This window comes from Falco peregrinus, chromosome 3 (genome assembly GCF_023634155.1).
Source record: "Falco peregrinus isolate bFalPer1 chromosome 3, bFalPer1.pri, whole genome shotgun sequence".
NCBI classification, from domain to species: domain Eukaryota; kingdom Metazoa; phylum Chordata; class Aves; order Falconiformes; family Falconidae; genus Falco; species Falco peregrinus.
In genome coordinates this window covers 103057284-103081997 of record NC_073723.1, presented here as the reverse complement: position 1 = coordinate 103081997, position 24714 = coordinate 103057284, and the positions used below count along the sequence as shown (strand labels likewise).

The 24714-nt window shown below is 37.1% G+C and overlaps 1 protein-coding gene across 3 annotated transcripts in view; it reads right to left on the bottom strand.

The window, feature by feature from the left end:
- Nucleotides 1–24714, bottom strand: part of ATP9B (ATPase phospholipid transporting 9B (putative)) — a 167810-nt gene that overhangs the window by 118015 nt on the left and 25081 nt on the right. For 2 of the 3 annotated variants that reach the window (XM_055798404.1, XM_055798405.1), the window contains exons 4-6: nt 20761–20874; nt 17080–17188; nt 7672–7730 (exon numbers count right to left, since the gene is read on the bottom strand). In XM_055798404.1, the coding sequence (XP_055654379.1) occupies nt 7672–7730; nt 17080–17188; nt 20761–20874 (282 nt within the window). The remainder of the gene's footprint in view (nt 1–7671; nt 7731–17079; nt 17189–20760; nt 20875–24714) is intronic. The other variant, XM_055798406.1, reaches the window with a different exon arrangement.

The window sequence follows — 24714 nt, the reverse complement described above, 5'->3', positions numbered from 1 at the left end:
ATAGGAATATCTAACTGAAATATTTTTTAAATAATTTCACTGAGCAAGACACTGACACTCAGCTAGCACATATAATAGAAAAAACAGTGAAATTTGAAACATCTGTCTTGGCACTTGAGTTGCAAACGTTATGTACACCAAGTATCCTCCTCTTTCCCAACGCACACAGACACAGAGGAAACAGCAAGTCAGGGAACCGCATTTTCCTACCTCCCATAGCTATAAACCTCTCCTTCACAAAGACAAAAATTAATAGAAATTCTTCCTCAGTATCTGAGGCACAGAGCCATATGCACAGCTCAATGCACCTGCACACAGTTCTGCATTTCCCTCTCGAGCACCAAGCTACCTGTATCAAATCATGTTTTCAGGTTTTGGTTGACCACAGAAAGGCCAACTGAAGCTTTTGCAGATTAAACAAAACAAACAATACTGTGGCCCCCTCCCCCCAAGACTACCTGCAAGCAGCTACCCGCGTCCTTCACTCGCCCACCAGCTCCAGTTACACATTGCCAACACAGAGCTTAAGAATGGAAAACTGGGCTAAGTGAGAATAACCAACATGTCAAAACCTGAAAGAGACACAGGACTGGAAAAGAAAAAAGTGACAGGCTAATTTGGCAGGGACTAGAGTGAACAGTGGACAGAAGGATGAGAAAGGGTAACACTGAACTGCAGCTTCTGCCATCACAACTGGGGTCCAGCGTGCCACATGCCTTGACACTGAAGCTGAACACAAAGACTCATCTGAATTTCATTTACAGGCTACCTTTAACCAATTAAGAAATCTCAGTGGATTATTAGCAATAGCATTACTAGTTTCATGCCAAGAAATATTTCCTAATGCTCATTTCAGATCCCTTGTTAAGAGGATATAATGCACAAACATTTTTCGCATAGAAAGTACCTCAATTTGAGAATACATTTCAGGTTTTCCTGTTATACTTTGCTGCCTTGAAAGCCACTGCATACCTAAGGCTCATTTTTTATTTAATTTTTTTTTTTAAGAGCTCAGTTGTCTGAATAGAAAATAAATGTAGCTGACAAGGCCCACCACATGGCATAGACAAACCTCACAGATTTCAAAAACCTGACTGAATTTATGCAACATGAGGTGAAGAAGCAAGTTCAGCATATGAGCATTCCAAAACTGTGCAATTATTCCCTATTTCACACTTCGATTGTAACCAAACTGCAAAATTAATACAGCACTAATAATTCAACTGCGGGTCTATTTTACACAAACTACCAGCTACAGAAAACTGGTTAGTTATTTTACAAAGAAGAAACAGAGGTGAAGATGGGGTCAAGCTAACCTGAAAATTTCAGTTCAAGACACGAAGCAACAGAACATCTCACATACTGAACACAGAATCCCACCTGCAAAATCCCTAATCACAATACTTTGATTCAGCGTATCAAAGTGGAAGATATGAATTCTATAGGTTATTACAAACATGTAACTGTCAAAAGAAAAACATAACAGGTTCAAAATTATCTCTACATGAAATTCAAGTGCATTCAGCATGTAGCAGCTTTCAATGTATTTATCCCAACAGGAATCTAGGCAATAGCTCAGACCACAGCATCAGCAAACACACTTAAAAACCTCCTAAAAGAATCAAGACAAACATAGAGGAGTAGTTTTGTTCATCTGAGTCAAGCCAGTCCTCCATCTCAACATTTAAGGACATAACACTGCTATGAACAGAAAGAAACCCAGCACTTAGATCGGTTTGATTGGAAACCAGACACGTATTTTCTCATTTTTAACCCTTCTCCTTTTACTTTATTGAAGGCAGCATTTCCCCTTCATCACTGCCCGTCAAATGAAAAAAAAAATAATCTTAGATGTACACTCAGTCCCCTTCAATAAAACAGCTCAAAAAACATCTGTGAAGATAATTAGACACTGCTTTGTATGATATTCAGTATATGGGACCTTCAAAATACTATGCCTGACTATTCATAACAATCAGTTCAGAGAGGGAAAAAATTCACATTGTCTGACTCGTAATGGAGAATAAATTGTATTTATAGCAGGCACCACCACTGAAGCAGCTGAAGTTTTTCCCCACATGTAATGCTGTATTCCAGCATTTGCCTTAGTTCTCGAGAAGCCACACTCATACAGCAGTATTAGTTCTGACCACAAAACATCCTGGATACTGTAGGCAAAGTTTTCCATTACTCCAAAGAAATCTTCCCAAGATCAGCATGCCACAACAATGCCATTTGGAATAGCATGATCCCAATAGATCTGTTAAGAGTTCTGTGTTTTATGGGCTCAGCTTTCAAAACAAGATGACGTAAACTCTCTATATCTCTGGGAGGCAGGTACCCCCTGACTCTCTGTAACACACTCTCAAGGACACCCATTCAGAAGTGGGACTGGAAGCAGCTACACCTGTATTCTCCATTGATGGAGAGGGAGTTCAGTACAGAGGGACCACGAGGGGCTACAGAGATGGTACTATCGCAAGCAGATGAGATGCCTGGAAAACACGCACGTTTTGAAACAGTAGAAAATAGAAGCATGTTCTGGTTTACCTAAAAATCCTATGCAGGCACCAAAACCCCCTCCTCATACCTTAAAATTATGTATTTTCACGTATGGATACTTCCTGGTTTGCAGCAGTTTGCACTTATTTGGAAAAGCAAAAAGAGTTAAAAATTCACAGGCTCGTTGTATGTCATTGGCATTCACCTTGAAGAGGCTGCTTCAGCTGCAACTCAGCTAGTACACCTTTTTTTTTTTTAATCTTGCCTTATAACAGAAAATAAACATGTAGTGAAATTTAATATCCATCTTGAGCCCAGATTCACCCAGGAATATCTCATTCAGATTTGTAAAAAAATGCAGTAAAAGCATTCACCTTAATATATATTTATTATGCACCTACTAGAGGAAAGGAAAAAAAAAAGAGGAAAGGGAAAATGCAACTTCAAAATTAAATAAATCTTTCCTTAAATGACAATAACAATTAAACAGATACCCAGTCTTCATATAGATTAGCTATACATTTTTGCAGCTCCCCTGCCAGCTCTGACATAAATCCATTACACAAGTTTCAGGTTACTGGCTTCATGCCTACAAACTTCCAGTTACTTGTAAACAAGCTAACACACTGGACCAGCACCCAAAATTTTGCAAAAATATCAGTCAAATGATCTCATACTGAATTAAATAGAAGTTCTAATAATCCAAATGAGTTATCAGGTTTTTACAAATCATTACCAGCTTCCACAGAGACTGCACGTTTCACATTCAGTAAATGGAACGTCCACCTGGTACTTGCTATTTAAGATTCAAACCTTTATGCCTGACCAAATTGGGCAGCATCATGGAATATATCTCAAGTCAGAAGGGAATCATAAGGATCACTGAGCCCAACTCCCTGCTCCTCCCAGGGCTACCTAAAACTCAATCATTTGACTAAGAGCATCGTGCAGTCACTATATCTGAACTCCAACAGGCTTAGTGCCATGACCGCTTTCCTGGGGAGGCTGTTCCAGTCCCCCAGCAGCCCCTCAGTGAGGGACCTTTTGCTAACGTCCAACCTGGACCTCCTCTGACCCACCTTCACACCACTCCCTCGTGTCCTGTCGCTGGTCACCAGCGAAAGGAGATCAGGACCTCCCCCTCTGCTGCCCACCTTGAGGAACCTGTAGACTGTTTTTCCTTCCTGTAAAATAATGTATGTTTTTCAGCATTAATATATATAAACATATCCTTCTATGTAGGAAAGGCTGGATGGAGACTGTCTTGTCTTTGCTGTCTCCCTCAGGAAAAAAAAAAAAAAAAAAAAAAAAAAAAACAAACAAAACCAAAACCACAACAGCATTTAAGACTGACATCTCATTTTTCATCAGGTTTGCCATAGTTTGGAAGTGGGTGGAAAGGCACTGCAGGAGTCCTAGATACCAGCACCCATTGTCACTGTCACTGCTGACACTGGGGAGCAAAGATCCCCCTGCAAAGACATACCTAGTCACTAGAAATGAGTGACTACACAGAAACAGATGGCAAGTATGCTACAAAAAAATCTTTAACACCTCATTATGAAGAAAATTAAGTTCTGTTGTACACAAACAGCAGCAATATGTCAATCATGTTAGCCCTCTCATGTCACATTTATCAAAGTGGAACAAGTTAAAATGACAACACATACAACTTCAAGCATTCAGAAACCCATGAAGAAGCTATGTAATCTAGCTTCATCGCCATGGTAATTGAGAAATGTTTATTGATATATATACTGAAATGTGAATATATAAGTCATGAAAATGACTTGAATACATTGTCTTGCTGAAGTCTGGGCGGATTTAGAGCTCCAGGAAAGGAGGTCTTCCACTTCTCTCTGTGTTTGTCTATGCTGCTGACTTACAGATTCATCCCTAGAGACCCAGCTGCGCCAAGCCGACGGCCAATGCAAGAGAAGTGGCTCCCCAGCTCCTGGGTTCCCGTGGCTTGCTCCAGGCCATTCTGCAGTACTAGCCAGATTGGAAAACAAGAAAACCCACAAATACACCTATACCTCCCTGCACCACAGGCTACAATCTTCACTTCAAAATTATAACTTCCAATAGTTTTCAATTTATTTTCATTTTTGTCATGTTATCATGAGAATGTTATTTACATAAGTTTCTCCAGCTCCCTAGTCAGTCTTTCTATTCCCCTACAGCTGCCTGTAGCTACAGACCCTCAGAATTTTGCACTTACTGTCCTTTCTTTTCCATTCATGTAACAAACCATATACTCTTCTCATGGACTAAAATATTCCTGATTGCTTCTGAGTTATAAATGGAAAAGGCACTTCCCAACTGTCACCTTGCATTTGCATGCTGTGCATGCCAGCATCAGCTGCAATCCTTACAAATCTGGATTCATTTCACTTTACACCTGAGATTAAGAAAAAAGCAACTGCATTTCTTTTACAGCTTGAAGAAAAGCTCTTGAAGCTTTAAGATGAAGCATTACTGATCCACATTTTAAAACACTATTATTTTATGTTATATAAAAATTATATAATGTTGTTATTAAATGTTATTAAGTGTGTTATTAATCATTAACTAAGTTTTACACCCTCTTCACATCCCCAAAATGTATACCAAACTGTCAACAAGCTACAGTGTCTAAATAACAGCAGCTGAACTCATCAACTCATCCCTTCAATCGTCTTATTCAGGAACATCACACAAACCTGTGCTCCCACTGGAAACTAAGAATGTATCTTAACCCAAGCCGAGGAGAACACCTAGGAAGTAGCACACCTGCTCGAGGCAGGGGACTGCTTTTCAGCTAGCATATACCAATGCCTTTTAGTTTTTAAGGACAGGCAATATTTCCTTCTGTTCAGGCCTCTTCCTGCCCTAGTGTTAGTGCATCACAAAATCTTCAGTTGAAACAATATGTCTATTACTTGGAATGAAACTGTTAAGCACATTGTAGTCACTTAAAGCTGCATTGAAATTAATCAGGCCTATTTAAAAAAAAAAAAACAACAATCAGAGGATATTCAAGGTTTAAATATAGAAAAACCTTTCACTTAAGTTGTTAGTACTTGTGATGCAGTCACTAGTTAACATATGGATCTTCAGCTCAAATGAGTCATTAATTTCACTACAGAAATGCTGTTGAAGCATCTTCCAGTCAAATACAATGTTAACTCGTTCCTCTGCCATTAGAGTGAGCAATTGAACATTTCACTCCCGACTGGTTCTTTGGCTTAGGAGTCATACTCTGAAATTGAAAATTGCTTGCTCGAACAAAATACACGTCTCAGTAGAAGCAGAAAACATTTAACATCATTAGACTGAAGGCACTCCCAGCAAGGCCAAGAGGAAAGAAAGATCTTCTGGGGCAGGAGGGAGCTTGAAGACTAAATACAACATTCAAACAATGATATTCACCCTACTGAGATACTAAAGTAAAACCTTAATCCAGAAGAACTCTACTCATTATTTCCCTAAATCCTTAAACATTACTTTTTCTTCATTAGAAACCTCAGGTGCTCACAACATGATCTGTAAGCTGCTGCACATCATACTAAAATAGATGCTAATGACCTACCTCATACAAGACAGACTGAGTCACAACATAATTCCCATTTTCCAAATTCAAGCATAATTCAACAGGCAGATGGACCTCTGTAAAAAGGGAAGGCAGATTACCTACGTAGTCAAGAGTCTTCCCTACACTCTACCACAATAAATTCCAGGTTTAGAGATTAAGGAGGCCCTGAAAAGTTTCCTAATAAAAAAAAAAAAAATCAAAGCAAATATCTCATTCTCCTAAAAGATCTGGAATAGGCACCAGTGAGCAGGTGCAAGCTGACTCCAGCTGGACACTAAGATAGCAAGGTGTAAGGCAGAACAGATGGAAAGGCAAGGCATATTAGCACTGACCTTGTCTATGCTGGTACATGGCACTCAGACAGGCCCAAAGAGATAGCAGGTACAGACAGCAGACAAAAGAAAGGAAAAAGAAGAAAGAAATAGTACCAACTACATGAAAACAGATGCACTTCAAGCTGAAAGCAGCAAACCAAATGAGACTTGGGTATATATTGTACTTTCTTTGCACTAAAGAAGAAACAAAGGAAGGAAACAGAAGTTTTCCTAAACAAAGAGAGGTTTCTTATATATGTCTGAAAAAAGGAAATAATCTCTATCCAGTGACAATTCATGAGTTCTGCAAATTCTCCAAGTAAAAGAAAAGGTGTTAATAGATAAGAAAGCACAAAATGCATCAGGAGGCCATATTTGCTGAAGGATCTTCTTTTATCAAAAGTAATAAAAAGTAGTAAAACCACCAAGAAGTTTAGAAAAGCCTAGTCACTGCCTAGGTTCCACTAACAATTATTCTGCCAAGCTGCAACTTGCCATACAACACTTCAAACAAAGTTGCAGATACAAGCTTCAACTCGAGGTACCTCCTTGCAGCATCTCCATGGAGTAGCCCTCTAATACAAAGCGTGATGACAACCACTTCCTGGCACCCAGAAAGAGTCATCTTTCCAGAATGAAGTAAAAAGTTTCCTCTGACAAGAAAAATTAAGATGACTTGCAAGGTCACAATAATTTCTTAGTAGCCCAGAGTGCCAACGGAAACAAGCAACATTGTCTATTACAACACTAACACAGAGGGGAACAGAGTTCACAGCTCTCACTCACCATTTGCAATCAAACGGGACAGCTTTTTCTTGTTTTTGAAAATAAACTTTTCTATTATTTAATTATACATAATATTATATACATGTTATAATTATATAATATAAATATACTTTAATATATTTATAAATAAAACTTATCCTTGAAGCCTTCAAACGTAGAAAAACACTTACTTATTTGAGCATCAGAAGGAAGGTATCAGTAATCAGACAGCTTAGAACATTCAGCACAGCACGAGCCAGAGAATTTAAAACCAGCAATTGTACTCCACTAGATAAATTTAAGCATATACCAATTCATAAAATATAAGTGTTTACATTCAATTAGGCTTATAAATAATCCAAAAACAGACTTCCTTGAAGATTCTCAAATAAAACTTGAACTAAAATACTAGCTAGTTAGTACTTCACAGATAAGTACCTTAATATACTTTTCTTCAGAAGATAATTAGCATGTTAATAATCTTTAGTCTCTAAAATATATTCAAAAAGTATCAACCTTTTCCACTATGATGAGGTCTCCAACTTGTATGTCTGAACTCTTAACTTGCACTTTACCTTAAAAAAAAGAAGAAATGTAATCAACTTAGGCAGACATCAATAAAGAGTCACAAGAATATAAATCCCAGAATGCAAGTTATACTTAAAGACATTACTGTTTGGTGAAAATGTTACAATTTATACAAAATGGATCTCTGATGAACACATTAATAAATGGTTTTCATCTGTTTGAATAAATAATTCACTGGTTAATAAAAGTCTAAAGTTTTGTAACCAGTTAGCTATTGTAGAAGTATTAAGAGAAAAAAACACGTGAGGAGGATGCTCAAGTCTGATCTGTAGTATCAGTAACAGAGTTGTAAAATTGGAAAAAACGAGTCTTTCATGTCTCCTACTAGACAGCACTTCTATTTCTGACAAGCCAAGAGTGGTTAGGCTGGCAGCCATGGAGCACTCACACACAGGAGTTGTTCGTCACAGCCCAGTTACCAACAGGTAGCTTTGCTTGGCCACCGCAGTTACTTATGGAATTGGCACTGCCTGACACTTGCTGGCAATTATGGTGGGAAAGGTAAGTCTCACTGAAGTCAGAAGAAATGCTTGAAGATTTCATTTCAGAAAAGTAAAATAGCAAGAGCTGAAACAGGGTTTTCATTCTCTAGAGCTGCCCGTTCAGTAACTGCTGTGAACAACTCATTCAAAAACACACAGAGCACACATACCAATTTAATTTCTGTATGTTCTGTAGGGTATTAAGACAAGTTTTAGTGTCCTTATTTCGTTAATGAATTTGACAAAAAACTGAGACAGAGAGGTTAAGCTACTGCCCAAAATGAGTTGTTGTTGATACTGTTAGAATTCAGGAGTTCTAGTCCCAGGTCTTTGCTGCAGCTCCAGAAAAAGTTGCTTCTCTGAACTAAAAACAACCAAAAAGACCCCCTTGCAAACAAACAAGTAATGACATAGGGATATCCTCATCCAAGATGTAACAGGTGATAAATTCAGAACCTGTTAACTCAGGATATAAGCACATATATATTTACACAGCCTGGTGAGCTGAAACACACACCCATACCATGTATCTTTTCCCATCAGAAACACTATCGTGATTCAAGTAGCAGGTATCTGATCAGCAGGAATCAGATGACAAGGATGTCAAAGCATGGTAAAGTGCTCGGGTATTAAATAAAAATCAGACTGAACTAACTAGAACTGAAGACCCACAAAAGCACAGGATGACCAGCAATCGGTATGGAGTTTAATAAAAAGTATTATAAATAGCAGATTTCTCAATATGCATTGTGTCGTCTCTCAAAGTTATAATAAGGATAAAACAAAAACTAAGCTAGGTTCTAAATCCATGAGATCTCCTCCTTCTAACTCTCAATCAGCAGAGATCTGGCAGTTAACCTCAAAAAATTCCTATACTTACACATGTATCTGTCAAAGGTAGTAGGAGTAATTATTTTCAGTACTTGCTCTTCAAAATTGCATTTCATGCAACAGTTGTTTTAGGTTTAATTCAGTCAGTAAAAAAATGTATTCCTATGGCTAATTTTTAATACATTTTCCATAACATTAGCATGTGTAAAATGTGCAATGTCAAGAGAAAAATCAGAACTTCTGTTTGGCACGTCTGCAGAGTTATTTCTGAAAGGCAGTCTTTGTTACTGATAATGATCTTTTTACACCAGTTCATTATTTCAGTTGCCAAACACACCTCCCCCCCAAATATACAACAAATCATATGTTCAGTCTGACTCCTAGCTCTGCCATAACACATTTGTGAGGGTGAAGGGAGTAGCAGAAGATGAAGGTATAAAAAGCTGTAGCTAGAAGCATTAGCAGTTCTCTACAGGACTTTCAAGACGCCTATGGAAATGAGGTTAATGTCAACCTCTCAACAATTATTTTTTTTTCCAATCTAAACCAAATAATACTAAAGCTCAACCACTAAAATAACAGTCTGATACCAAATCAACATATTTAATCTGCTTAACTGCATGAGCCTGTGAATTCTCTTTATAAATTCTCAAGTTTTGACTAGAGGTGAAGAGTACATACCAGAAAAACGTTATAATGTTTACTTTGCTTGCTATGTCTGTTAGCTTTACCAAAAGGCTAGCATTTCCTAGTTTATTTTCAATTACTCCATTAACAATTTTCAGCAGTTTATCAGTGTGATAACTAAGTCAATCAACTGATTATAGTAACAGCAGCACAAAAATCCTAGCATCAGCTGCATCAAGTCTCAGATATACATCACCTCCGCAGTCATGTATGACCAAAACCATTCAGAAACACAAATCAAATGCAACTACTAGCAATTTTATCAACTTAACCAAATTTTCCACAGTCATGTTCTAACAGTATCTACAGTAAAGACCAAAAGACACTAAGTGTCAGAGGACAAGAGAAGGTAAAACGTTCATTTGCAACATGATGTAGGGCAGACAAAAAGCAAAGACTCCTGATGCTGAGCATACCAACAGGACCCCAGACTGCACCTCTGCCTGCATGCAGGCTAGCAACCTGGAAGTTTCACATTAGGAATTGAAAAGTTTCCTTATCAGACTGTTTTCTAGGTGGCTTAGTACGACACTGCTGAACACCATCCTTATCACACACTAATGTGCCTTGCTAGAGCATCCTGTGTATCCCCACACAAAAGGAAGGGGCCTGTGGCATACAAGACAATTCTACAATGAAGCTGAATGGCAGGACATAGTCCATTAAAAACTAAATGGTAAAACATCGCAGTAATTCAGAAAGTAGCTTAAAATTTTGAAAAGTCAACAAATAACACTTTCTTTTAGACTAGCAAAAATGAGAATCATTAGATACCATTTCAGAGAACATTAAAATAATGCTATACTACATCTTGGTGAAGATGCATTTAGAGAAAAACAAGACACTGAATGTTATTCACTGCATAAATTATTTTTGTAAACTATTTTTTCCTCTAAAACCATCTCCATAGCAAAATACTCTTCACCATCTGTGTAATTACCAATAAAAAGTCCAAAGCTGTCAGAAGTGGCTGCGCATCCAGACTTTATAGTCCACCACGGCGCAAGGCTTTCGCCTAAAGCAACATATAGAATTATGCAGAACTAGAACATTGAAACGTGTCTGTAGTAATTCATTATACTCCCAAGATAAAGCCTTTTGAAATTAACTGCAATGATTGGAAAAAACTAATAAATAGCTCATACGTGCTAACAAGTATTTCTCACAAAAAAATTAAGAACTAAAGTAAACAAAATGTATCAGAAACGACTTTGTTTCTTTTTATTTAAGAGTATCTCCTACCTGAGTGCAAGCCACTCCTGAAACACCAGTGACTTCCGAGAGTAGCATTTCCAAATTCTTTACAATTTGATCGTACATCTTACCCATGGTACCTTTGAGTATGTCTGAAATCCTGCTTCTGGAGTTGGTAACAGAGCTTTTCTCTAACCCAGAAATACAACTCTTGAATGAAAGGAGTCAAGCATACACTGTAAGAAAGTTCTACCTAGCATCTACCAGCCTTAGTTCTCAGCATAATTACAATAATCATAATAAAATGTGGAGCTGGGGCAGGCAGCAGGCAAAAATTTCAAGCTACGGTGAGTCCAAGGTGAGGATGCTGACCCTTCAGTGCAAGCGCTGTCCTTCAGTCCTTTCAAACCCCAGCGCACATAGTGAACTGAGGTTAGTCTTTAATCACCAATATAAAACCCTAGAGACAAGCTTCCTTGCTCCTCTTCTCTGTGTACCATCTCCTCTTATGCGAAATGGAAAGTCTTCATCCCTTCTTACCCAATCTCCTGGATGCCATAAAAATGTGGAAGAAAACAGTCCCCTTGACATTTCCTCTCTTCTGGCCTCTTTTTGAAATTCTTTCTTACATTAAAATTTCAAGTTCTGTTTCTGCTGTTTCTTACTGCTTCCCTAATCAGATAGATCAAATTGATACAATTCTTCAAAAACTTAACTGCTCCAAATCTTTTAAATACTAGGAATTAAGTCATTGGTGGGTTTGAAATATTGCAGGCAATAAAGACCTAATGCTGAACCTCTAGATTCAGAAATAAGATTGGCATTTTTTAATGCAGTGGCTTTTTAATAAGCAAAAGGACAGCTTGGTCTTCAGGAGCTGAAATTCTAGTAAGAGGTTTCAATACAGATTTCAAATAACTGCAGAAGAAAAATAGTACAATAATAAGACACTCTGACAAACATCTTACTTTAAAAGTTGCAGATAACATAGGTATAAATGATTGAAAACTGACTGCCTCTTGAAAGAGACCATTTTGCAATTTAAAAAAAGGTCAACCGAGATATAAACTCAGTAAGGTGGCATTTTAGGAACAAAGCAGCTCCTACTGCATAAACAGAACTTCAAAAGTAAAAAAAAAAATAAAATTATAAAAATTCAAATCACTGTAGCTCTCAGACAGACTTCTCAATTCTCCAATTTTAAAGGAAACATACTAGCTCTCACACTTTGTTCTTATCTATAGCAGTTATCGATACTTTCTCAGCTTCACACAGTTGTGGCACATATTTTCAGCTTCACTACAATCTTAAAGACCCTTTAAGGATAAAGGAAAGGGGGTAGTCTTTCACATTTGAAGCTTGGATGGAATGATTTCATTAATCTCATCTCTCCTGACATTCATTTTTAGTTTTGCTTTGCAGGTTGCAAAGTGAGAGTTCTGCAATACTTTGAAAATCACGTTAAACATCCTGAGATGAAGTGACAGATCGTGCCCCTTCTGCCATTCACAGCTGTGACTACTGGATTTAGTTATTTTCTTCTTGATCTTTTTCCTCCAAGACTTCAGTAACGCTACATGGGCAAACCTAACTAGGAAAGGCTCAGGGCAGGATTGCCAACTTCAAGAATGAGAAGGGAAAAAGAATTAAAATGGCTTTAAAATTGTATTACCCAATTGGCTTTTGGTAGCTTAGTGAATGAGATAACAGCCTGTTTATGAACTGGAGGTGATTCTTCTGCAGAACAGCAGCTTTTTTTGCACGGTCATTTAGCTCATCATACCTAAGTGCATGAGGCAAGAAGCCGCGTCCAAAGTGTGATGGTCCCTTAGGAAGGGTAAACAGAAGTCCTCCCAAACCTGCATGCACAGGTCTAAAGTTTTTTTCATTCCAGTTTCTGTTCTACAAAGGGATATGCAGGTGAGCTCCTCTGAAGCAGAAAAAGGCAGTTAAATTGACAGGATCTTCAATAGCAAGATAATTTCAATTCTACAAGCAGATACTCTTCCTCCCTCCAACTTTAACTTGCATACTCTATCAAGGACTTGCAGACTTTTATATGCAAAAAAGGAAAGTAGATTTTGCAACAAACATCTCAATAAAAAGATTAAGACAGCAGAATGCACGATAACCTGAACAACTGAAGTGACTCAATACCATAATCTAGGAAAGTACACCAGGGAAAAGCTTGATGTGAAAGATGTGGGGACAGGTACACTTGACTTGCTCACAAAAAAATTCGATACGTTTACTGGATTTGCATGTTTCATCGCTTGCCACAAAGGCTGAAAAAGTAGAAACCATTCAAACTGCACACGTAGCAGGCTCACCTTCTTGACAAGTGCAAAGCTACACACAAGAAATTCACCCAGGGATGACTGAAGACTGAGCCTGGCCATGTTACATGACACACAAAACCTACACAACACTGAATATGTCATGGATCAGAATTAGTCTATGGACATTAAGCTGGCCATTGCTGCCTAAGCACAATTAAGTAACACAACAAGTATCCCATACTCCCTTGATTTCTTGCTCACAACAGCTCATTATTACCAAAAAACCCTAAGACTTACTGATCAGAACAAATATTATTCAAGGTCTTTAATCACTAAAAAGACATTTTAAGTCTTCAATATGAAAATATGAATCAACCACCTTCAAAACACTGGTACCTCTTACACTAGCAACATGCAGGTCGTCAGACAACACTCACATGTTTCACCTGGTTAGGGTTCATGAAGCTAAGAATGACTCCACAAAGTCAACACTATTAGGCAAAGACTTCCTGATTTAAATCTATCTCAATGCTGTATAAAAAGATTTTAACTGACAAATCAGCCTATCCAAACTATCTTTATACAAGTAATTAATCACAATTCAAATCCCAGTAGCTACTCTTGCTACAAATACATTTGTTTCCCTATGGTAAAGAAACAATTTTGCAAAGCGACTAACGAGAAGTGACTAAATTCTCACTTATATCTTCAATAAATGGAACAATTAAACAAAGTGTAACACTGAACCTTGCTAACTTTAAGTTCTCCTACTGTCCAATTTAAGCAAAGGCAACCTGCTTAACCTCTCTATGTCAGTTTCTCCATCTTTGAGATGGAAAAAATAACTATTTTGAAGAAAAAGACTAAAACCTACACAAGTCAAAAATCACTGAGGGGAAAAAAAGAAAAGATGTTAGAGCAGTATAAAGTGCAGTTCCACTCTGAAAAGTGACTCTTACAAGAGTGGCATCGATTTTCAGACTTTTAATTAAATCAGTATCAAGTTTGTTCATTCACAAGTAACAAAGCCTTCTTTCTCCAAACCATTAGGCTGTAGGTCAGTATAGTAAGCCTAACCGAATTCTTTCACTTGTAGAGTACTGCCAATACTAAAAATCAGGTAGATTATATTGAAATTTATTTATAAATAAATAGTTTGCAGAAGTGTAGTAATTTATTGGTTTCCATAGATAAGTTTCTAAATCCTTCTCAAATCCTCTAAAAATCTTGGTCTAACTTTATCATAGCCGTAAGTCCCATTTTTTGCCTCAAAATGATACCTTTCAGTTTCAGAATGTCTTATTATGAAAGAACCCTGTATTATGAAAAAGGTGCAAATTATCAGGTACTCATAATTTAACGTATGTATCTGTGGCAATTTTTAGTACAGCTTAACTCTTGAGTGGGGACTGCAATAATATTTTCATTCTTAAAATTGGCCATAACTCAGAACATTGTTAGCTTGTAGATCACACCACTGTCAACATGGGATTCAGAGTTCATTGTAAGCAGAGAACTTGAATCTGTACTTCTGTGGAATATCATGGTCTTCAAAAACAAACCCCAAACACACACCACAAAACAGAACAAAACCCAAGTATGAATTCATGATGGCACTGACACCAAAACCCGAAAGTCAAAATAGACCTGCACGTTTTTGGGTAAAAGCCAATCTCCTCTTTTTGAAAGGGGCATTTTTAAGGCATCTGTTGAACAAGTCACTGTTCCCTACATGTCAGTTCCTGGTATAACTGCTGGGCTTTACCTATATGCTATTTTTAAATTCCTATTCCCTATTTAGAAAACAGCTTCATCAAGGTGACAAAATCCTATTTTAATTTGACAACTTCCTTATTTCTAGGAGAAGCTGCAAAATGAAAAGTTCCTCAAATATAGTTAACCTCATGAAATATTTCATATACTGGGAAAGAAGAAATCAGGATTCCAAAATTTCCACTTAAATGCTGCTTAAATGCCTTAGCAATTTACCAGAAACTCCAATATTAACTCTAAACAAGTGAAAAAAGGAGCACAAAAGGGACCAAACTTAGCTCTTCAAAAAGCAAGTGTCAGTCTTAATATTTATGTCACATTGGGAACTATAAACTACACATGTGCTTCCAGAACTATCAATTTCAGATAGCTAACACTATTGCTGCATATGGTAGAATTGTACTACCTATTTCAGTGGCCTACCATAACAGATCTAAAAAATTAATAAACCAACTAGCAGGATTACTTACAGCTTTGAAAGAAAAGCCATTAAGAGTCCATTTCTTTACAGACTGTATTAACGACTGTAAAGATCTGGAGGCCAGCAATGCAACCCTTTGTGTTAAACCAATGATAGCTATCCCATCTGCAAATTTCCACAGTGGTATGTCTAGATGTTGATAAAGCTATTTCACACTGCCAAGGAAGGGAAGAATGACAGGCAAATATTCCCTACAGTTGCTCCCTTCTGTACGCAAACTCCAGAAAACTATGCAAGCCTCCACGCTGCAAGGAAGCAGTATAACCTCCTCTCAGCTGCTAGGTTATGGCATCACTAATGAGACTGTTGCCTGTTTACTTACTTTCCAAATACTTTAAAAAACGGGTAAGATTTCAGACAGAGCATAGCTGTGTCATGTTACAATCTTCTCATCCATTTTTTCTGGAGAGACTATTATCCAGAGCTACTCCAAGAGTTTAGTTTCTAATTAAGACTAGCAGATCTGGTGAGGTTACTCTTCCCACTGACTCTCAGAAGATACTCACCAAGATATACCAAAAAGTGCAGCGAAATCTCTGTTGGGAATTGTGCACAGAATTTACACTTGGCACAACGCACGCCCTATACTCTAACTGCTTGAGATGCAACTTCACATTCCTTAACAGCTTCCCACTGTCTAGAACTTTTGTGCCAAGGAAAAACCTTTACAGAGACTTCCCAGGATATTGTAGCAAAATAACTTTTGAGGGTAACAGCAAGGTCACGTTGTTTTGTAAGGTTATTCGTTACAGATAGACTTGATCATAGAAAGGTGGCAAAAAATAATGGATAACCTATTAGGTGCACTGTTCTGAATCTAAACAGTAAAATGTGCTAAGCGACATGGATGTGGAGAGGAGTGCTTATTTTCTTCCTCTTATGCTCATGTTTAAAATTTACAATATCCTACCAAATTTAATTGTCACTTAACAGCTGAAGTGTTTCTTTTCCTCAAAAGCCTTCATGAAAAACTGTCAAAGGTTTTGAGACCATAAAAGTCATAAATGTGTCTTCTACTTTTATTAACTTCTGGAAAGAAAACTGGCTGTTCCTACTGCATGATCATATAGATTTCAAATTATATGCAAAAATCGAAGTAAGTATTTTTTATACCAAAGCTGACTCACAGTATGTCTTCCTTTTCTTAAGCACAAATATATCCACCAGGTTTGAAAGGCTCTAGTGAATTTTAATTAGATCACATTTCTTAGTCACTGATCCCGTATTTCCTATATTCACTTGATACATAGATGACAGTGTTGCCGAGTTACTGTTTGATATCGATTTCAGAGGAGAACTGCACTTATAAGTAATAGTACTAAACAGCAGAATGCTTCAGAAATATACACAATTATCTACAATTATATACATTATATGTATATATAAAATATACACCTTTCCTTTACAAACAACAAAAGATTTACACTACTTAAGCAGATCAAGTTTAACAGTCATATTTATCTGAGGGAAATCAAGCACTTCAGTATCAGTCTCATTCTGAAGAGTGCAGCCTGAGACTATTAATTATTTCTTTGAACTGAAAGTCTGTAAATTTCTATTTAAGAAAAAGAATAAATATTTTAAGGATTTATACAAATGGTTTGCTAACCTCGTACTGTCAGCTTGCTATATAACTGTGAGTTCATCTCCTTGTCTCTCTTGTAGCGTCGAAATTCATCAACGGCTTCCCGTACCACCGTGACCGTCAAAACAAATCCCTGTTAAAGATATAATGATGCAATTCAGAATTCTCAAAGTGCTAGAATAGAAATACACAAGTAGGAACATTTTATAGAGTAAGAACATGTGTTTAGAATATTTACTTTTTTCTCATTTGGATTTTAGTGTTTTCTTCAATCTGTTAAAATAGTATCTTGGTTTAGTCAAAAAAAAAAAGGGAGAAAATCATGTGTTATACAAAACCAATTAGAGTAACTACATCTCCAAATACAGGCGATTTAGATATAGTTTGAAATGTAAAAAATTAAAATGCTTTGGATGAGCTAAAGACAGTCTTTATAGTTCAATAAGCGTATTTCTCTGCCTTCCACAATTTTAGGGCTTTATCAAAAACATTTAAGAAGTCTCCCATTCTAGTGTTGAGTTCACTGCCTTTTTCCTAACAGACAGAAATGAAAAGGTAAATGGATGGTTAGTTTAATTAACTTTCCCATCTTAAATGCAGTCATTTACCGATACATCACAAACACTGACAAAGAAAAAGGTTTTTTTTTTTCCAAAAAACTAAGTATCTAAATGCTTTGGCTGCTACTTTCACAGGACAGTGTCGCCACAGCTCCTGCTGGAGGTGCAGCGTGCTCCCAGCCACGGTGCTGGTCTCTGGCCACAGAAGACGGTAAGCTAAAAAATACAGAACAGTTCAGGGATAAGCATGTAAGCGTTTGCTCTCTCCCTTTCTAAACCTCCTCAGATACAGCCTTCTGGCTTCTTCAACTCAAGTTGTCTGCACATCAGTGAAAGGGGAGTAAAATTTTTAACAGTAAAGGGATCTTATTAGATTAAGAAAGACTGCTAAAAAATTCAAATATTCACAAATCCTCCAACAGACAAGGTTCCATCTAGCTTTAGACACCCACCAATACTTTCCTTCTATAGAAGAAAATTGATACTTTTTTGGACTTTTCTTGCCGAAGTCTGACAGTTTGCCAGCACCCCCCTAACCTCCCAGCAGTGAGAAAGGAGTGAATGTGTAGTTTTCCTAAAGGAGTCTTGACGAAAATTCTCCTTTTCAACAGCAAGGGCTGTTTTGCTGTTCCAGCCCAAAATTCCAAGGCTTACTTTGCTGCAACCTTAAACACTTCTCATTTGTTCAGGTTTACATTTGCTACAACAATTATAGTAGAACTACACAGAACAAAAAGTGCCTTTGCAGAATGGATTCCTTCCCGCTCCCAGGGCACAACTGAATGAGCACCAGAGTTTTCCCCTTTTCTGGCAGCAGCATTTTCATAAGCTTTGGCAGTATAGATATTTTAGCAGCATAAAAAAGGCACTCTTGAAGCACCTTCAAATATATTTTCCATTTGCACATATCTCATTAACTAGATGGTAATCAAAGCACAGCACACAAAGTGTTAATTGCAAAAATTTACCCTAGCAGTCACTGTATCTTGCTGGGGAGCTCTGTACAGCTGACCGTGACTATAAGGAATGATTTAAGAAACCCATTTCCCTTTTTCCTCATTTGCTCAAAGGAACTTAACACTCTTCCAAGGGGGAGCTGAAATTGTGAAGCCAATCTTATAAAAAGAAAAACCACCTGTCATCTTTCTTTAACTGTAAGCAGTTAAATATCTTTAGCATACTGCTTACAATCAAACTTGTATGCTTTACATCCTCTGCATGTTGGACTTGAAATGAGAAGGCTGTTCCCTACTGTGTGAAAGAAAACAAACCAGGAAAATAGTCTTGTATGAAGAACTCTAGTGCTTGATTTAAGTGCGTAATATCTGTTGCAAAAACTGCTTAAGTAAAAAATAACAAAGAGCCCAAAAACACACACAAAAAGCCCAAAAATACACAAAAAGCCCCCACATACCATCAAGAAACCCCAAAAACCTGGTTTTAAGTATTAAGCTGTTCCTTTAAAATCTTGTGAGAAAACAGAAGACAAGTCATAGCTACTCCTCTGATTATTACTGAAAATTTATCAGCAGTTACGCTCTCTTAAAAGAAATCAGACTTAACTGTTACGCAGCAAAGATGGCCCAATGGGTTTGACTTAAATGTTTTATATTTTCAGCACACATACTGAGCCTTACTCAACACCCATTTAATCTCTTCTACCTGGAGGCTGTCAATCATTACTAGAAAGGCTATTCAAGCAGAAACATGCGAGTTTAGCAGAAAAGGGTACCACTAGCACTAACTGAGATGATGTATTTTCAAGCTGTATGTGAAGCATCACTCAAAATATCCTTGAGTAAGACACACACTACAGACAACAGATTACCAGCATGTGCAAAATAGGGTGTTTTCCCTCTTCTGTGGGCAGGGCTGAGATGGGGTAACATTCTGGGGGATTCTTTCCCTTACCACCCCACTAACATGTAAAGCTGTACACAGCACTTCACTGTAAAGAGACCAACTTCCAGACAAGGCTGACTTCTGTCTTTTCTTCCTGGGTCAGTGACAAAGAACTTTGTAAATATCCATTTCAAATCCCACTGTTGAACAAGCTTTTTGACTTGGAAGTGGGTTTTGTCACAGCAGAAGCCAAAAGTTGTCTGGAAATAGCGGTGTGAAGAAACCTCCAGGCCAGTCTCTCCCTTCATCAATACTTAAAAGGACACATGTTGCAACAATTAAAACAATGAAATCAATCCAGAATATTTACTCTATTGACTTGTTAAGAACGACCTTTACTCAAGCAGTCAGCACGTCACTGTTCCTCTTGAGTACCACTGAGAATAAATGCTACTGAAAAAAAAAACCAACAAAACATTTTTTCCCCCTAAATTTAGAAAATAAAGCATTTGTTCCTCCTGCCTTGCTTTTAAACCTGGGGCGGAGGGTCCAGGAGGAAGATGAAAGACAAGGTAATGATCTGGTTACAAACAAGAAAAGCATTCCAAATCATGGGAATATAGCTGGCAGACTACCAAAGGGGCCTCCTCTGAAGAGAACACAATTTTCAAACCTTAGGAAACCTGAGTCAGAAGCAACTGGTTTGAACAGTTTCCCAAGAAAATACTGCAGAGGGCTCAATAATAAAGAGACATATTGAAAGGGAGCCAGTGCAAGTGGCAGGGCGATCAATTTAGAAAAGCATGGTTAATGAATAACTTATTTTCAAGATGCATTTCCCTCCTGCTTTATCCATGGTTTAAACTATTTTATCTCAATTTTTGTGAAAAGGACACTATCAAAACCAATACAGAAGGAATGAAAAAATTTACGCTTTCAATTCTGACCTTGCCTGAAAATATAAAATAGTGAGTAAATAACAATAAACTGAAGGAAATTTAACACCCAAGTTGCCTATGTTACCAAATAAGGTTTTCTACTAGCTGAAGGTATTTTTTTTTCCTTTTTTAAACATCTTAAAGCGCCCGGCAGCCAGAAAGGAGCACTACTTGCTCGGAGCAGCTGGTTAACGAAGCGCCCTCCAGCCTGCGGCGCTGTCCATACTGCGGGAAGCATCCTACCTGTTACACGCTTCGGTCATTGTAGTTCACCAGACACATATTTACAAAATGTATGTATACACGAACTTTGATCTGAAGTTAAAAAACCCCGAACTTCTAGTTAATAGTATTTTTCTGTTTACCAGAGGAGCCCAGTACGTGTACAGGTAGCCTATTTTCAATGCTGGTACAAACTGTGAGCAGGACACGATGAGAAAATAGAGATTCAAGAAAAACTTGAACTGTTCATATAAAACCTAAAATGAAAAACACAAAATAGATAAATGCCTTACAATTTGTACCCATAATGTACACAAAATTCACTTCATGATAGTAGATATAAAACTGTTATTTGGCATATTATATATGGTACTATTATAGTACTATTTAGCACAATATGCTATAAAACATCACAACCTACTACATGCACTATATTTTAATATTATACTGCTATTTTTGTTGAGAAAAATCCTTTGATGTTAATGCCTCTTTTCACTCTGAAAAAGCAATTTGCTAGACACTTGATATTTTGAAACCTGGACAATGCATACTCATCAATCTTTCCAAATATTAAATATGTATCAAAATCACCACGCAAAGATTTGAAGTTTTAACAGTAAATGGAATTCAGATGTTTGTAGAAGCATCCCGCTTTTATCCACAGTAGTTAGCTTTATGTTTGTGAATGAGAAGGTTTTGAAAATGTTCTTTTTTATATAGCATCAATTAAAAAGCAAAATAAGTTTGTATCTGAACTTTCATTGCTTACATTGTTTTCATTTTTAATTGCTGAAGCTCTTCTTCCTAAAAATATAGCATTAAATCTTCATTTTTCCTTCAGCAGCAATACTTAAATTCCATGTTATCTGTCTCACAGTGTCTTTTTGTCTTAAAAATGTTCATCTCCTGGTCTTCAATAATAATTTTTAAAAACCCCAAACATTAGCATCAAACAAACAGAAGCCATTTACAGAAACATTATCCTAGTCTGCGTCATTCGAACTTCTACAGAGGAACGAGCCAAGCAGCCCAGGCACTGCTGCCCTGTGGCGCCGCACGGGTACCCCCACACCCCAGCCCTGCCTGCAGCACACCCAGCAAGCCAGGCACACCATCACTGCGGTACTGCTGCTGGCTGCCTCCCTCCGCACGCTCCCTCCTGCAGGGCTGGGACCTCTACAGCTCAGCTGTGTCCTTTCTTAAGTCCTTTGGTTCTCAAAGGGACAAGGGCTACCATCAAGTCAGACATACTCCTTCAAACGTACCATTCCCCACTCTTCTTAAAAAATTAGTGAAGCTACTCAGTAGTCAAAAATAAATGTTAAGGAAAATAAAGCTCTACAGAAAAGATCCAGGGAGTAAGGTGGTGACACAGCTCTCTATCCAAATGGTTATGGTGTGGAAATCTCAGAATCAGGCAGTATTCTTCAGTCTCCATAGTAGGACAAGCCTTTTACAAAAGCAATCACAGTTTAAGTTTCAGAAAGTTTAAGCTACGAAAAATTTATAATAGAATAACATGAGCTTTTGAAGAATGCTCAGCGTTAGGTTTCTCAAAAAATTATTTTGCAATACATTTTGGTACGTATGTTTATTAATAAATCAAATGTTTTGTCTAAAGTCCAAGGTAACTGTCCAAGTCTTAAGCAAAGACACAGAAACTGTCTCACAGAACACGTCCCATATTCCACAGGAATGACAGATGCAGAGATTTGTTTGGTAATTAAAAGCACTGCTTCAGCAACACACATGTTCTCAACATTGCTTTAGTTATTATTACAATGGTAAGAACATTATTAATTTTTATACAATTTTCAGTCTTCAAAGATGTTTCTTTTGTAGGCCAGGACAGCATGGCAGATCCAGCAGGAGGATCAGAAATGGCTGCTGAACTTGGAACATTTGAGACTTGAGAAAATGGATAATCTATTGTTTCAAAGCTAAAAGATTCAAAATAGATCAAAAAGCCACGTTTAAAGAACGCCTCCATCTTTTAGTCTGACAATTCAGTTAATATTACAATGAGTACTACATGAAAACTATAGTTATTGGACAGATATTTACTGCTCTTATCAGTCCAACATTATTACTCAATTATGTAAAAAACTATGCCCTAGCAAAAAATACTGAGGGAAGTTTGTGTGTCTTTCTGGCAGGCACAACACAGTAACAGTACCTCAGCATCGCCACTTTCTTGCTAGAGTGCTACATTACTGTTCCCCTGAAAGCTACCTGAACAGCCTCAAATCAGAAGATTTTTTCAAAAGCATGGAATTCTACTCTGCTATTTACCAACAAAACCATAAAGCCAAAAAAGTCAAATTTGAAGTTGCAGGGGAAGTCAGAGCATTCTACCAAAATTAAATTAATTCAGCTTGAACCTGTACCTTATGTCAATACTGATCAAGTTCATATATTCATGTCCAGCAGTATGTTAAACTGTTTACAAATACTTGATACACCGGTCAAATAAAAGTCCCCAGAGCACTTCGGGAGGTACAGATCTGCAAAAGCACCCATCTTGCAGAAGGTGTGGGAGTTAAAAAGCACCTTCCTACAAGTCTTCTGAATGCTGGCAGACCACTGACAGTTCATTGGGCACAAAGCTAAACACTTCAGTCTAGTTAAGCAAATTGAAAAGTCTCCAGTTACATAAAACTGATTAAAAAAATAAAAAATTCAGGAGAGGTACCTTAAAAACCTGCTCATCACATAAGGTACTCTTTAGGGAAATTTTAACAAAATTCCTAAGCAGCTGTACGAAACAGTAAACAGAAATTGAGCAAACTGGTGTAAAGGTAGAAACAGTACTTTATATAAATCTTAAGACATTAGATTATATTTTTGAAATGTTACAGCTCTTTTAGCCAGTAAGTAAAATTCTGTTAATCTAAACATTATTTAAAAGCTTGTATTTTGATATGAAATCATTGAATATTACTCATTGCCAGCTGCAATGTTAAAAAAAAAGATACAGCCCTAAACAGAAGACAAAACTTCATATGATTAATATTTCAACCAGGATAAGTCATTGGAGTCAATATTTATGACTTAGTTACATTTATGGGTTTGGAACCAATACAGTTATGTTCCCTACAAATTACTTCTAGTGGAACAGCATAAAACACAGATAGCTACACAGTATTTCTAATCAAGGAAAAGTGCTAATTTATGTATAAAATTAAGACTTAGAAACATTTTGGTTTTTATTTTCACTACCGGGCTTTATGTTTAGGATCTGACTTCATTTTGAAGTTAGTGCTGACTTTCAAAATACTACCATCAACATAAAAATCTGATTCTACCTATACTGTAAAAACCCGAGATTTTCAAATGATCAAAAAAGAACATTCTCTCTCAACAGGTTATTCCAAGCTATGGCTGATCCCTATAGGAAACATGAATCTAGTTTAGGATTTGTAATCTACACTGCAGATTTCTAGTCACAATAATCAATGGCTTAGTATATGCTTAATGAATTTTGTGACCTTTAGGAAAGCATATGTGGTTTAACCAATTTCAGTGTATTTAATAATTTAAGCTTCAGAAGCAAACATTTACTTCGTTCAATAGTGATGAGAATATTTTATCCACCTGTGATAAGTGACATTTTATTTCTTTGACAGGAGATCAGTCTTAATTACAAAGCCATTAATTTTTTTTTTGTTTTATTGAAGAAATGTATTAGAAAGCACCTGCCAGTCATTGGACCAAAGAGGCCAGAAGAACAGAATCAATACTCTGATAAACCAGCATGATCGCTTAAATAAAAAATTTAAGACAAAGAACGTCTGTATTCAAATGTAGCAGCCCTTGGTTTTGCAACAGGACAGAGAAAAAGTGACCAAAAAACCTGCTACTCCGTAGCAAAAGTATTGTCTGAAACTGCATTCAAAAATCAAAAAGATATCACTGTTTTTAAAACAGCAATATGAAATACAACTCTGAAACATACTAGCTTACTTAACTACTACTCGTCATATAAATTTAAGAGACATGTTGGTTTTGTCCATCAGGAAGCTGCCTGTTTCAGAACACGTTTATTATGCTTTCAGTGGCAGGGAGTATGAGGAAACATCTATGGGGTACATTGCGAT